This window comes from Panthera uncia, chromosome F2 (assembly GCF_023721935.1).
Source record: "Panthera uncia isolate 11264 chromosome F2, Puncia_PCG_1.0, whole genome shotgun sequence".
NCBI lineage: Eukaryota > Metazoa > Chordata > Mammalia > Carnivora > Felidae > Panthera > Panthera uncia.
The window spans coordinates 1,661,332-1,675,930 of record NC_064812.1 but is presented as its reverse complement, the minus strand read 5'-3'; the positions used below and the strand labels follow the sequence as shown (position 1 = coordinate 1,675,930).

At 62.9% G+C, this 14,599-nt stretch overlaps 1 protein-coding gene across 6 annotated transcripts in view; it reads right to left on the bottom strand.

Annotated features, from left to right (window-relative positions):
- The window catches only part of LOC125924363 (maestro heat-like repeat family member 5), a 45,431-nt gene that overhangs the window by 8,948 nt on the left and 21,884 nt on the right, over window positions 1–14,599 (bottom strand). For 3 of the 6 annotated variants that reach the window (XM_049632846.1, XM_049632848.1, XM_049632850.1), the window contains 5 exons: window positions 13,777–13,932; window positions 11,616–11,738; window positions 5,932–6,034; window positions 5,660–5,734; window positions 5,208–5,377 (listed from right to left, as the gene is read on the bottom strand). In XM_049632846.1, coding sequence (XP_049488803.1) covers window positions 5,277–5,377; window positions 5,660–5,734; window positions 5,932–6,034; window positions 11,616–11,738; window positions 13,777–13,932 — 558 coding nt within the window. In that variant the 3' untranslated portion in view covers window positions 5,208–5,276. Of the gene's footprint in view, window positions 1–5,207; window positions 5,378–5,659; window positions 5,735–5,931; window positions 6,035–11,615; window positions 11,739–12,490; window positions 12,592–13,776; window positions 13,933–14,599 lie in introns of those variants that run through there. The other 3 variants (XM_049632847.1, XM_049632849.1, XM_049632851.1) reach the window with 3 other exon arrangements.

Here is a 14,599-nt window from a genome sequence, read left to right as displayed (position 1 = left end):
CGGCGTGTGGGCTCCGTCTGGATTCTCTTCTTTTTTCAACGTGGAGGTCCAATTATTCCAGCATACTTGTTGGAAAGACTATCATTTCCCCCACTGAATGGACTTTTTCTCTTTGCCAGACATCAGCTGGCTGTAATTGGGGGGGAGGGGAGGGGTCTATTCTGTTCCACTGACCACCGCGTGTCTTCTCGTGCCAAAACCACACTGCCTTGACATTTCATTCTTTTTCTGTCTCCTGTTTCTCTGTTGAGACGTTCTAATTTTCCATTTATTGTACGAGCTCTTTAGGGCTTGGTTAAGTCGTTGATTCAAGGTCTTTGATAATTTCAACACGTGTTATCTCTTAGTTGGTATCTATTGAATGCCTTTGCCCTTGCACTTGAGATATTCCTGTCCTGTCACATGGAAGCAATTTTGGATCGCATCCCGGACACTGTGGTATTTATTTGGTTGTGACGCCCGGTCCTACTTGAATTCTGAGAGGAATATTGATTTGGGGGAGGGGATGTTTTTGCAGGCAATCAGATAGGCTAGGTTCCTGCTGCCAGCCCCACTTTCCATGAGCTGTGGTCCTAAGACCAGGTGGGTTTTCACATCGTTCCCCAATCTCTTGAGACCTGCTTTGTTTGTGCACGGGGCAAGCCCGGGACCTGGGCAGGTCTGCCCTTTAGATCAGCTCTAAAAACCTCTATATGCTGTTTCTGGTTGGCCCAGAGCACGGTGAGCCCAGGGTACGCGCATGACTTCATGTGGTCGCTCCCCCAGACCCCTCCTCGTGGAACTTCCCAATACTTCTTGGCTCTCAGGGGGCCCCCACCCCCACTCTAGCCTTCTGGCTAGAGAGTTGGGACTTTAGCTCGCCCCTCAGCGGTGCACCTGCTCTAACTGGTTCTGTCTCCCCAGCCAAGACCACAGAAGGAGAGACACAAAAAAGCAACCCCCTCCCCGCAACCCCCTTGGGTTCAGGTGTCTGTACCGCCTCCTTTTCAGAGTTGCTGGGGACTGGGGCAGACACAGAAAGCAAACAGGAAAACAAGGGCACGGCCTCTCCTTTCCCTGTCACGTTAGGACCCCCCTCTTCCGGCTCCCTGCGCAGAACAGGGGGCCTTCTCTCGAAGCTCCTTCTGTCTACACCTGCTGCACACACCCAGGCTTGGGGCTGGCTGAGTGCAGTCCAGGAAGTACCAGGGGAAAAACAGGGAACATACCGCCAGCTCAGTGGTGCTCTGAGGTCTACACTCCACGTGCTGCTATTTACGAAGCCCTCAGAGAGCCCTCCGTGCACGGCGCCCGCGAGTTTCAGCCACGTTCACCAGAGGCCATGTGGAGCGTGCGGGCTCCCACCCTGCCGAGAACCGAACTTCCCACCGTTCCGTGGCTCCCCGTGGCCTACGTTCCCGGTACTTCATCTGTCCACTTTTCAAACTGTCGTCACAAGCACCACGATGGTGTATGTCCCCCCACAGGCCCCCTTTTGTATGAGGATTGCCCGACACGGGGCTCAAGCTCACAAACTGCGAGATCGTGACCTGAGCTGATGTCGGACGCTTAACTGGCTGAGCTCCCCAGGCACCCCGAGAATCGCTCTCCTTCGTCAATGCAGGTGTGGACTGCCGGCTTACCGGGTAGGTGCATTCTTAGCCCGGTGTGAGGCCGTCAGAATGTGCCAGGCCCCTCATAACCGCAAGTTCTCGCCAGCACCGGGCATCGGCCGACTCCCTAGCTGTTGTCACCCAAAAAGGCATAAAGTGAAGCATCATTTGTGGACCGTGCGCCTTCCCAAATCGTTAATGAGTTTCTGCACCTTTCCGAGTGGATGCCTGTTGGCTTTGGGGGCCCCTCCCATGTGACTCGCCTGCTCATACCTGGGACAAGTTTTCTGTGGGACTGCCTCCTCATCGACCGCTCTGCCTGCCCCAGATGTCGGCTCCCGCCGCCGCAGGTTTCTTCGTGCTGTCACCGGTGTCTGCTCTTTAGCTGCGCCGTCTGTCGCCGCACAGGCCCGGCTGCGGTGCCGCTGTGGGGAACGCCGCCCCAGCGTCGCAGTGACGGCCTTCTCTCTTTCTGCAGCTGTAGTTATCGGGTCTTTCGGGCTCGTGTTGGTGGAATCGCATACACCCGTTTTTGCCTTACGGTTTATTCTTCCGAAGCTTGTTTTTGAGGCCCTTCGTTGTCCATATTTTATTCTGTTAACTGCCAAGCCTGTCCTTGCACGTTTCACTCTGGAGCCGCCTCCTGCGTGGCGTTGGTCGGGGACCAGCTTACTTTTGGTCCACCCAGCGAAACGGTTACTCCCGACGTGACCACTGAAATAACCCACCCTTTCCCTATTGACTCGTTCTGCGGTCTTTCCCGGAAGCTGACTACGGTGCGTGTGAACACGAATCTGTCCACGAGATGTCTGCTGCTCTGTGGATCTGTTCTTCAGCCAAAACACACTCTTATTTTATTTTTTGCTCTTCCCGGTTCCTAAATTTACTGCCATGACTTTACAGGATGTCTTGCATTTGGTAAGAGCCTAGCAGCGGCGGCTTGTCTATCTCGAGGCCGAGCGTTTGGTGCTTACGTATTTATGACGGGTACAGCTCGTGTGCCCCCTCCCTTTACTGGTACCCACATCCGGTTTTGCCCATTAGAACAGTTTTTGCGTCTCGGACTCCATTTTGCCAGCTAACCACGCTGCTGACACAGCTCTCTGGTTCCTCTGCGCTCAGGACGTCTTGCTCAGTTCCGTGTCTCCCTGGCTCCTACAGGCTGACCTGGGCCGGGGAGCTGGCGACTCGTGCAGGCGGGCGCCTAGCGCATCCGGTCTTTCTGCACCTCACCTCCACGCTTGCAGCCCGGCCGTCCTGGGGTTACAGCTCCAGGCGGACGGTCACTGAGCCTTGTCCTCTGCCGCTGCCCCAGGCACCGCCGTCGGCCCCAGGGACTCTGCACCCGCGGGCGAGATCGCTTTCTTTAGTGTTCTGTGCGGTCTGTGTCCTGGGGTATCTCACTGCGCTTAGTAGGTGCTGCGCTTCCTACCACGGTGGACACAGGTCTCCCCTCAAATCTGGGGAATCGTTTTCCTGGGGAATCTGGGAATTCGTTTTCCATGCAGCCTCCAGTCATTAATTCACAGGGAGAACCTCTGGCCCCTGAGACTCTAATTCAGGGACTGCATTTTCCCTACCTCAGGTTCTGATTCTTTTCCAAATCTGCTTGGCTATTTTTGATAATTCTCTCTCTTTGGTCATCGTATGGTTGCCTTTTGTCCCTTTAAAAATTTCCTATGTGATCATTTTGCGAACCGCATTTGTTCATCGCGGTTCCTCGTCCTGGGAACATCTGCAGTCCCCAGGGGCCTGAAACCACAGGGCTTCCTGTCCTCGCTCACGGGCTGCTTTCCTCCCGTCTGCGACCTTCTGGCCGGAGCCCGAGCGGCTCCACTCAGGCGTCTGTGCGCTGAGCCCGGGAGGTGGAGCTCCGTCCTGCCAGGCAGCTTCCTGCTCACCGCTGCTTGGAACCGGTGGGCAACGCGGCCCCCCCCCCCCCCCCCCCCGCCACCCCTAGAGCCCAGGCTGCGCGCATCGGGCCCCCGCTCCCTCCTCCCTCACTTGGGGAGCCAGGCCCTGGCCCCACCCCGGAGCCCCCAGTCCTCAGTGTCTTTCCACCCACCATTCCCGTCATTGGCTGGCTTTCGGCTACTTCCATTTTTTTTGCTTTTTGTTTTTAAGCTTTTGGAGGTTTCCCTCACTGTTCTCGAGAGTCAGCAATCCATCCGAAAGTACATTTATTGTAATGTAGCCAACCAAGGTCTACTTGTATTTTCGCGGGAGGCCACTTTGGAACACCTAGTCTGCACGCCGCAGGCGTCGGAAACTTCTGCTCCGGCTCGTGTCCCCACGGCTGACCCCAAAGTGCTCTGGAGCAAGACACGGATTCCTTCCGCGGTCCCCACGCCCTCTCTGGAGGCACACTCTGCTCCAGGCCCTTGCGACGCCTCGCTGCCCGTCCTCTCCCCCACCCCTCCCCCCGCCAGCTGCCGTGTATCCTAAGTACTCTTTGCCGGGACACCCTCCTCAGGGGAACCACGACAAGCGGGGCTTCTCGTTCACAGCCAGCCTGCCTCTCCTCCCCAGACCCCAGCGCCCCCCCCCAGCTCAGACCGTCCCCCGCCCCAGGCCCTCCTCCAGGGGGCACACGCCCTGTGGTGCTCCCCGCCCGGCCTCCCCGCCCTGGCCACCTAGCGCCACCACCACGCGGCGCTCGGACGGCAGGAGCCGGGCCGTGTCCGGCTGCCGGGAAAGGCCACACTTCTCTCCCACCAAACACCGCCATGGGCTCCCCGGCTCTGGCACACGCAGACCCAGACCCGAAGGCATCTGCAGCTGCCCAGCCCGCCGCCCCGTGCCTGCGGCTGGCAGAGCGCAGGCCCCTGCCTTGGCTCACACGGCACCCTCTGCCGAGACGGGCTCCCACTCGGTGCCTTTCGCCCCTGACCGCTCCCTGGTCACGTCCTCCAGGCTGGCCTCCAGCTGGCCCTCTCCACAAAGCTCCCCTCACTTCCCTGGCTGGAGGCGGAGTCTCGGGGTGGTCCCTGGGCCCCCAGACAGCTGTTGGGGTGCATCTGCACTTCCCTCCGAGGGCCAGTGGCACCCTGGAAGGACGCGAGGGCCAGGGGCACCCCGGGAGGACGCGAGCTGTGTCCCAGGCATGGTCTTAACTCACTGGTTTGACTCACGTTTACCAGGCGATTACCACGTGCCCACATGCCATCCCCAGAACAGCCACAGTGGGCAAGGGGGCCGTCGGACACAACTGAAGGGCCCCTCGCCGCGGCCCGGAGCAGGAGGGAAGGCTTTGCCCTGCCCACTTGGGCTAGGGAGAGGGGGCGGGGCAGGCAGGGAGGCCAGCGAGACCAGGCACCAACAGGGCAGCACAGGAAGGTGGACACAGGGCCCCGAGGGTCTCGGGGCCACGCGTGGTGCAGGAGGGGAGGCTGGGGGGGCTTGGACCACGGCAGGGCAGCGGGAAGATTCTAGATGCTGGGGATCGCCGGACCTGGGGAGGGCTGGGAGAGGTGTCAAGGCTGACCCCCAGGGCTCCGGGCCGAGTACCAGCAGAGCTGCTGAGGACCCCACATCCTGAGCGTCTGCGTCTGGAGGGGAGGCCACCCAGCCCTACTGAGGGGGGCGCAAGGCAGGGAGAGCCCAGGGAGGCCAAAGGGAACTCTGTCACATTTAATAGAGAACGTCAAACACACGCCGGGAACCAGCACGACATCGAGCCACGGTTCAGTGGGTCACGTACTGGGACAGCTCCCAGATGTCCTCCAGGAAGCTGCTGTAGAATCTGTGGCTCATGGAGTCCGGGTCCTGCTTCAGGATCTCCAAGTCTGCACAGAGACCCCCTGGGTCTGACACACGGCCCCCCCCCCCCCCCCGGGGCAGGGGGGGGCGGGGGGCAGTCTGCTGCGGGAGCTGAAGGAGGAGGGTCCAGGGGGAGGTGCACAGCCGTCCCGGGAGCCCCGTGGGGTGTATGTGGGGAGGGGGGCACAGCCCTGTCCTGGAACCGAGTCTCAAGGAGGAGACGATGCCCTGTTCTGGGGACAGGCCGGCTAAGGGGCCTTCTGAAGAGCTGGGGAACAAAGAGGCCGCTGTGCTGGGCCAGGGCTCACGTTTCCTGAGGGTCCTCACGTCGGCCTTCCTCAGACAGATGCAGAGGTCGGGAAAGTAGTCCTGCAGCATTCCCCCTGCACCAGGGACGGAGGGCGGTGGGCCCGGGCGCCTCCCTGGCCCCTGGGGGAGGCCAGCTTGGCCCCGACAGGAGACCGGCCCACCGACCCCCGGACACGGGAGCCCGGCCCTCCCGGGGGCAGCTCTGGGCTCTGAGTGGTGGGGGCTGGGTGGGCACGGTGGGCGGAGCACAAGGCCAGGGGCCAGCACCCACCGATGAACTTCATGGCCGCCTGCTTCAGGTTCCTGTTGGGGCTGCTCAGGTAAGTCAACGCCTGCATGAGAAACTGGTGGTAGTTGCCAAGGTTGCTCTCCACCTGGGGAGGGGGAAGAGACGGGCCCCCCGGCTCCCTGTAACGCCGCTCCGCCCGAGGCCCCCGGCCAGCCCTGCAGTCCCAAGACCCATGACGCCCCCCCATCCCACCTCGCGCTGGGGCCTGTGTCAAGGCACCTGGGACCCTGCACTCTGTCACCTCTCCCCGGCACGTCCTCCGGGAGGCCTCCCCGGCCCCTCCCACCCCCCACCCTCCCCAGCTTCAGCAACAGACCCAGGGCCAGTCAGAGCCAAGAGGAGGCAGGGAGGTCTGCTGGGCTCTTCTGCACCAGGACTGGAGCCCAGCCTCTCTTGCCGCCCTCGCTCGCTCCCCTGGGCTTGTGCTGTGGACACGCGGGGTGTGCGGCTGCTCTAGGAGGGGACAGCGGGCTCAGGACGGGACGGCCCCTGGACCGAGGATAAGACCAATCTAAGGACGTGGGGCAGGGGACGGACGCAGCCCGGGCTGCTCGTCTCCACTGCTGGCCCAAGCTGCTTTGTGGCAGCACCCTCTGGGCCTTTGCAGGATTATAAACCGGTTTATTTTACCGTCTAAGCCTGCTGGAACCGGCTTTTCTGCCACCTGCATGACAAGAACGCCGGCCCCCTCGCCTCAGCCCCCAGGCCACTCTGGTGCCCCCACTTCCCGCAGGGACCCTTGGCCACTGTGGCGCCAGGCCGTGCTCCCCCGAGGGGCGCCCGCTTCAGGTCACCCCTGCCCGGCCTGGCCGTCCTCTCTCTGGCTGCGCCCTGGCCGGGCTGACCCTCGGAGCTGCGTTTCCGCCCACACCAGCTTCCCTCCACAAACGTCAGACCAACACTGCAGGTGGGAGGTCCAGGTTCAGGCACCGGGCGGCCTGAGGTCCCAGCCCCTCACCCCCGCCATCCCCAACCACCGTGATCGCCTGTGCCTTCTTGTCGCAAACCCACATTCTGGGGTTTTGGCCGTCAGCTCGTGACCTTAAAAAGACAACCGCCTTCCTGCTCTGTGCCCGTTCTGGGACCACCTCCAGAGCTCCGAGCCCCCTGAGACGCACTCTGGGCTCTCACACCCTTTTCCACTCAGACACCAGGACTTCCTGGAGGAGGCTGATCCCTGGAGAGAACAGGCACTAGGAAGGGCCTGGAACATTCTAATGCTGTCAGAAACAAGGATGCCTATGGACAGAGAGTCCAGGGACAGAGCTCACAGGAAACAGGATTCAAGTTCAAGACAGGCCAGGTGTGACAGTCTGAACAATAAAAGCAATGACACCAGCAGCGGTAACGGTGCCTCCCTGGAAGGAGCAGGGTCCTTCGTGAGCTGAGGGACCGGCTCTCCCAAAAAAGATATGTTGATTCCTAACGCCCCAGACCTCAGGATGGGACAACACTCAGAGATGGGGCCTCTGGAGGCAATGCGGTGAAATGGGGTCCCCCAGTGGCCCTGACGTGTTACAGGTGATGCCTTAGGAGGGGAGGCGCCAGCGTGCAGAGAGAGCACCTCGGGCGCAGTGACACTCGAAGCCAGGGCAGCGCGGGGCCCGGGAGAGGGGCCTGGGAGGGGCCGTGGCCTGGCCAGCACCGTGCCACAGGCCGCTGGCTTGCAGAGCCAGGAGACAGCAACGTCTGTGGTTGAGGCTCGCGGAACCGTGGCACGGGGGCCTTGGGGGACCCAGCAGGCCATCAACTCGCGGCACTACTCCAGAGGCACGAGTCAGCAAAAAGAAAACAGGAAGGAGGTTTCTGTAAAAGAAAGGAAACTATAATAGATTTAACTTCGGTGTTGAAAAGCGAGGGAGCACTTAAATACCGGCGTTTTGTTTCTTTTCTCTGCGATTGCTGAAAAGAAGGCCTGGCCGTGAGCCTGGGCCCATACGGGGAATCAGGACGGAGGGAAGGCAGAGCTATGAGCACATCACGTGGCCCACGTGGCCCAGGGGGCCTGGGGCTCAAGGCGACCGGTGGCCGAGGTCAGCCGGGGGGGGGGTGGGGGGGGGCAGGGCTCAATGGCACACCCCACAATGGGGCACGAAGACGTCCCCGGGGAGGGCTGGGAGCATCGGGACTGGAGAAGCCCTAATCCACACGTCTCAACTCTTAGAAAATTCCAGAAGAAGGGGCTCCTAGCAAAGCTGACGGACTGGAAGTATCGGGATGACGGGAAGGAGCGCCAGCCGTGAGCGACTGCACGTGAGGCTTCCGGGAACCAAGCTGCCACGTGGAAAGGAAACCATACGGGGCAGCGAGCGGCCCAAAGGCAGCAGGCCGGGGCAGAGGACAGTCACTGCGGGAGGAGCCCCTGCCACCAGCAAGCCCAGCCGCGCTGCCCGACTAGGGCGTCCTGAGCCCCTGCCAGCCGAGGCGGCAACTGCTTCCTAAAACTCCAACTCCTGGAAGGTGGGAAAATGGGAAAAATGTGCAAAGCCAGGAAAGTCCACGTGAGAAGAGCGGGAGGGGGGCCCAGAACGGAAGGCGGGGAGGACGCACGTGCCCACGGTCTCCGGGCTCCCCCGGCGCCTGAGCCGTCCCCGGGACCCCTGTCACAGCGGGGCTGCTAGTGGGGGCTCGGAGCCATTTCAATGGGTCTGAAACCCACAGAAAAATAAATGTTTGAGGGAAACGTACTTGGTTAAACCTGTGAGTGTAACTCAATAACGTTGACGGTCTCATACTCTAACAGACGGAGTGTTTAAGAAATTGGTAAAATCAGGGGAACCCGGGTGGCCCGGTCGGTGAAACGTCTGACTTCAGCTCAGGTAATGATCCCACCGTTCTTGAGTTCGAGCCCCGCGTCGGGCTCTGTGCTGACAGCCGGGAGCCGGGAGCCGGGAGCCTGCTTCCGATTCTGTCTCCCTGTCTCTCTGCCCCTCCCCTGATCGCACTCTCTCTCTCCCAAAATTAAGTAAACGTTAAAAAAAATAAAGTGGTCAGATCGGTCAACTAGGTACTGAGACACCGGTGGCAAGCACGGACCTCTCGACGCGCTCTCCTCAGCAACCAGCTAAACACAAGTCCCCAAGGGCAAAAGCGGGCAGGACAAGACCGGAACCACAAGCACGTGACAGGTGGCCTCGCTGTCCCTGCACACGGGCTGAGGTGGGCATCGAGTCCGGGCGCCCGAGATGTCTCCGTGGAAGGAAAGACCAACCTCACGCCCAGGATGCCAGAGGCAGGGGGGGACCTGACATCGCCCACGCACCTCGGGAACCAGACCAGAAGGACCCCAAGGGAAGGCACAGGGACACCAAAAGGGAGTCTCTCCCTCCCCCACCCCGGGCCTGATTTAGGAGCAAGAGAAAAGACGAGTTCCTTGAAAAGCCTCAGCCACGGCCTGGAGCCGCACGAGGCCCTGGGGCCGGACTCGGGCCGCCCGCACCCACGACACCTCAGAGACGGGATGTCACTGTAACATCCGCCCTGCGGCGCCACAAAGGTCTCTGACAGACGTACACAGAGAGAGACCCGCAACCCAAAATGACAAGAGCAGGAAGCCCAGCCCGGGCCACACACCCCAGGCGGAGGCCCTGGCGCCCACTGGAGCGTTCTCTCCCCTCCCAGCTCCAAATTCACCCCTGCTGTGCACTCTGTAAAAGCGGACCTGGCGGTTAAGCGTCCGACTTCAGCCAGGTCACGATCTCGCAGTCTGTGAGTTCGAGCCCCGCGTCAGGCTCTGGGCTGATGGCTCGGAGCCTGGAGCCTGTTTCCGATTCTGTGTCTCCTTCTCTCTCTGCCCCTCCCCCGTTCATGCTCTGTCTCTCTCTGTCCCAAAAAAAAAAAAAAAAAAAAAAACGTTGAAAAAAAAAAAGCGGACCTGGGCCCCAGTGTCACCCTCGCCAGCTGGCGCGAGGGCACGGGGGCAGCGTGGGGACACAGGAGGGGCTCCCGCCCTCGATCCCACGGGCACCCCCGGGACTCCTCCCCCACCCCCCGGGCCGTTTCACAGCCGGTCTCCCGTGACCCCCTCCCCGTGTGGCACCTGTCCCGGCATCTCGGCGGGCTCGGCTCTGTGCCACACCAGCTTCTCTGCCACGCAGGGGCGTAGCCATGCCCTCGGCTCTGGGGATGGGGGTCCTCCTGGCCTGGGGCAGGGGCTCTCCTCCACTACGCTGGGACATGCGACATCACGTACTCCCGTCCACGCGCCGTCCCTGCGGTCCCGCGGCCTTCAGAGTTGGCTCCCCCGCAAACCGGCCAGCCCCCCGCAGCCCCCAGGCCCTGCAGCGGTTGGTTAACCACCCCTCACGTTAACCTCCCCTGCTCAAATCGCTGTGACGTCTGTCTCCTGAACGCATCCTAGGGACACAGATGCTGAGCCCCGATCACAGCCACGAGGGTCAAGTGCGGCAGCCCCGCGGGCGCCCGCGGCCTGTGCCTCGGGTGACGCGTCACCGTCATCAACCACGAGGGACAGCCTAGTGCCCAGAAGCGCTGCACGCAGTTTCCCGCGGGCAGGGAGCTGGGCATTGCAGCTGGTGGAAGGTCACAGCCACACCGCGCCCCTCCGGGCACCAGTGAGGCTCCAGGGCGGGGAGGGGCTTCTCCTCAGACCCGAGCACAGACCGTGGGAAAGTAACACGTCCGGCCAGGAAACTTCCGCACCAGCAGAGACACAGTAAGCAAAGTGCAAGAAGTCACAGACTGGGCAACAGCAATTACGGTACAAACAACTGGCCAAGGACCCACGCCTGGAGCCTGCGGAGAATTCCTCGTTCGCACAAAAAACACCACTGGCACGCGGCGGGCGAAGCGCTCGGCACGGAGGCCCCGCCGGCTCCCCAGCAAGGTGGCGCCTACCGAAGTCACTGCCCTCCGGACCCTGAGAAGCCCCGCTCCCTTTCTCCGGGCACCTTCATCCCCAGACCGTAGCCTTCCCTGCTTCTCAGGAAACGACTGCCGTCTCCCAGCCGCGGCGGGGACCCCCAAGCCCCGCCCCCCCCCAAGCCCCGCCCACCTCGACCAGATCAGTGTGGCCCGGGGCGCCAGCCTGCCTGCCACCAGCTGGAGAAAAGCCCGGGATGGGGACCGCGGTCCCTGAGCGCTGGGGAGGGGTCCCAGCCGGGCTCTGAGGGTCTGGACTCAGAAATAAACGGACCACCAGAAATCAGAGCTGTGGTTTCTTGCTCACCCGCCCCACGCACACGCGTCTCCTCACACGAATCCTCAGCAAGGCGTGTGGGCCCAAGAACGTCCGTGGGGTCCCGGTGTGGCCACTCCCGGGTTCCCAGAGCTACGGGGCCCTCCCCATGTCTGCACTGGGACATCAGTGGGCGCTACGCTCCCCAAAGGCCCCTCCGCAGCGGCCATGGGAACTGCCTCCAGGTAGGGCTTCCCCGTCCAGGTGGGGTGGTCCCCACGTGGCCCTGGAGGCCCCCAGCTCGGTTACTGACAGAGGGGGCCCACTGAGGGAGGCTGAAGGGGCCAGCCCAGCACGGAGCGGGCCTCTAACCAACACCCGCAGGACCGAGTCAGATGCCACCCAAGAGGGTTCCTATATCAAGCCCGTCCCCCTCTGGGTGCTGGGGGTGAGGACCCTCACTACGCACGGCCCCCGTCCACCTCCCCGGCCTCCCTGCCCCTCATCCGGGAGGGTGCTGACACCTTACCGTGTAGATGAAAACGTCGTTCTCGGCGCTGAGGCCACGACCCCATGCCAGCTTCCCAAACAGCTCCTTCCGGAACTCCCATTTCAGCAGGATGGCACACCGCAGGAAGGTCAGCTTTGTTTTCTGTGGGCGCCACGCAAAGACAGACGGGTCACCTCCCTCCGCATCCACACCCTCCCGGGCAGAGACCGCAGGACAAGTGGCCCGGAGGCACCGAGGGCCCCGGCCCGGCAAGGACGCCGCTCACAGCCGCGCCAGGGCCGTGTAGCCTGCTCACACCCCGGAGGGGGCACAGGGTGCCCCGCCGTAGTGTCTTCACCCCCCAAGCCCCGTGGGTGCCGTGCTCTAATTCACACAAAAACTCGAGAGGCCAGTGGTCACCCTGGCCACCCAGGCTTCCTTCCTGATGAGGGAGTCTCTCAAGGGCCGGGGGACAGGCACCCAGGGGAGGAAGGCCGGTCCCTCACTCACCAGTACCCAACAGCCCCGCCTCTAGTCTCAGAACTCCTTTAAAGGGTCCCTGTACCACCCACAATGAGCGGAAATCACCCCCAGGACCTCAGGCTGTGACTGTCCAGAGACACGGTCTCAACAGAGGTGAGGTAATCAGGTCCCTGGGTGGCCCTAGGGCAAGCTGTCTGGTGTCCTTACCAGGAGGGGAATCTGGACACGCAGACAGGGGGACGACCACGTGAGGACACGGGGAGAAGACGCCATCCATGTGCCCAGGAGAAAGGCCGGAGGGGACCAGCCTGCCACACCCTCGACCCAGCCGCCCTGTCCGCGGCACTTGGTGGCGGTGACCTGAGCCGAGACGGGCCGGTCCCCGAGCTGACCTCTCCCTCCCTTGCTGAGTTGAGGGGGGATCGGCCCACCTGGTTTTCACTCCAAAGCCCTCAACCTCCTCCTGAGTCGACCACGCCTCTGTCCCCAGGAGACTGTGCTCCGGAGGGGGGGAGCACCTGTTTTTCAGCATCTAGGACGAGACCCTGATCACAGGAGGACCCTCTGACCCAACCCCAGGCCCAGGCCTGCCCTCAACTTCCTGTGTTCCCATTAGCTCACAGAATGCACCACCCCCCTCACTCAGAGGCCCCTGGCCTCTGGGCCACTTATCCTAAGACTACAGCTTGTGAGACTGAGTAGGCCGGCCTCCCCCAGGCAGCCTCTCCTGGTTTCTTTGACACTCTCCTCTGAACTTCCAGCTGCACCCCTCTAGCCCCCCCCCCCACCTGGCGACACCCCTGCCTTCTACTGGTCTCCCATCCACCCTTCCGTTCACCCCTTCATTTAGCTGCACATTCACTCAGCAGCTGCCCTGTGCCAGGCTCCGGGCTGCTGGCTGGCTGTGCAGACCCAGACCTGATGCGGACCCTCTCCCAGGCTTGAGGGGTTCCCAGCCCATCACACCACCAGTGATGGGTCCGGAGGGCTCCTGGGTCTGGTGGGTCTGGGGCAGGGGCAGAGAGAAGCCCTGGGACTGAAGGAAGTCCCTTTGTGAGAAGGAAGCAGGAATTCAGGCAGTTTCCCAAGGGCCCCAGGAGGGGCTGGAGAGAAGGAGGTGGCCACGATCAAGAGGGCAGCAGGCAGGGCCTACTTGGCTGAGCCAAGCTGTTAGGTGACCACAGTGAGAGCTGAGACCCAGGGATGGGGACCCAGGGCCAGCAGAACGCTGCTGAGGGGTGGAGGCCAGGAAAGCTTCCCTGAGTGGGGGAGGGGGGCACTTGGATGGGGTCTCAGGCGAGAAGCAGGCGTTCCCAGTGTAGAGGGCGGAAGGGGCATTCCCCGAGACCAGAGGGGCCGCTCAAACGGATGATCTGGGAAACCTGGGGCCTTGAAATGGCTGGGAGCTCCAGGGCCACCCTATGGGTCCTCTGTGGGAGTCAGACAGGTGCCTCCCTGGGGGCAGTGCCCTTGAGGGGGGCACGGTCTGCACTAGGCCCTGGGGAGAGCGGGGAGCGAGAAGGGCCCCAAACTCCAGGCTCCTGAGGCTGACTGCGTGTGTGTGTGTGTGTGTGTGTGTGTGTGTGTGTGTGTCGGGTGGGGGGTGCTTCGCGGGCTCCTAGACTGGGGGGAGAACCTAGAGGTGAGGGCCGCGCCACCTCGGACGGGCCCTCTCCTTCCCTGTGCCTGTCGCCTGCAAGGCGGGGGGGCCACTCACCATGACCACGTTGGGGCAGGAGTCGGCCAGGTGGAAAAGCAGTGGCACCAGGGCCTGGAAAGCGTGATTCTTGAGTGCCTGCTGGTACTTCTTGCCGCCGCTGTGGAGCACGTCTCCATACAGGAGGATGGCCCCTCCGCGCACATCGGCCTGTTCCTGCCGGCAGGTAGAGCCCTCAGCCGCAGGGCGGCCCCCCGCCGCCCCCCAATCTGCCAGCCACCGCCCATCTCTCACCCTTCTTCCGGCCCAGGGACCTGCGGTGGCCAATGCGCCCTGACGCCGACGCCCGCCCTCTCCAGCTCTGGGACCGTCCGCTGCGCCCCTCCACCGCACCCACCTTGCTGCCCGGGCCGCCCACTGGCACGCACAACCCAGCCTTCTGGGCAGCTGGGGCGCCTTCTCCTCCTGCCACCCCCTCCGGTGGCTGCGGCCAACCCCTTTCTCGGCCACAGCGACCTCACCCCCTCTCCCGGGCGGACCAGGCGCACCCTGCGGCCAGACCGGTCACTTTGAGCTCTGAGACCCAGCAAGAGGCCTCAGGCTTTGTGCTGGGGGGGGGGGGGGCGATGAGGACGCCTCGAGGCTGCGAACCAGCCCCTGCACCAGCACCACGGGCCTGCGCCGCCTTGCCGCCCCCCGCCCATCCTTGCTCTTCTGGCCGCGGCCCGCGCCCTCTGCGTGGGGGAGCACGAGGCTTGGGCAAGGTCATTTCTGAGGCGGCCCAGGGGACTCCCAGAACCTACCTTCCTTGGGGCCAGGCTCCCGCCCAGGTCCACAGGACTTTACCCACAAGCCCCGGGGGTGGGAAGGGGGGGGGGGGGGG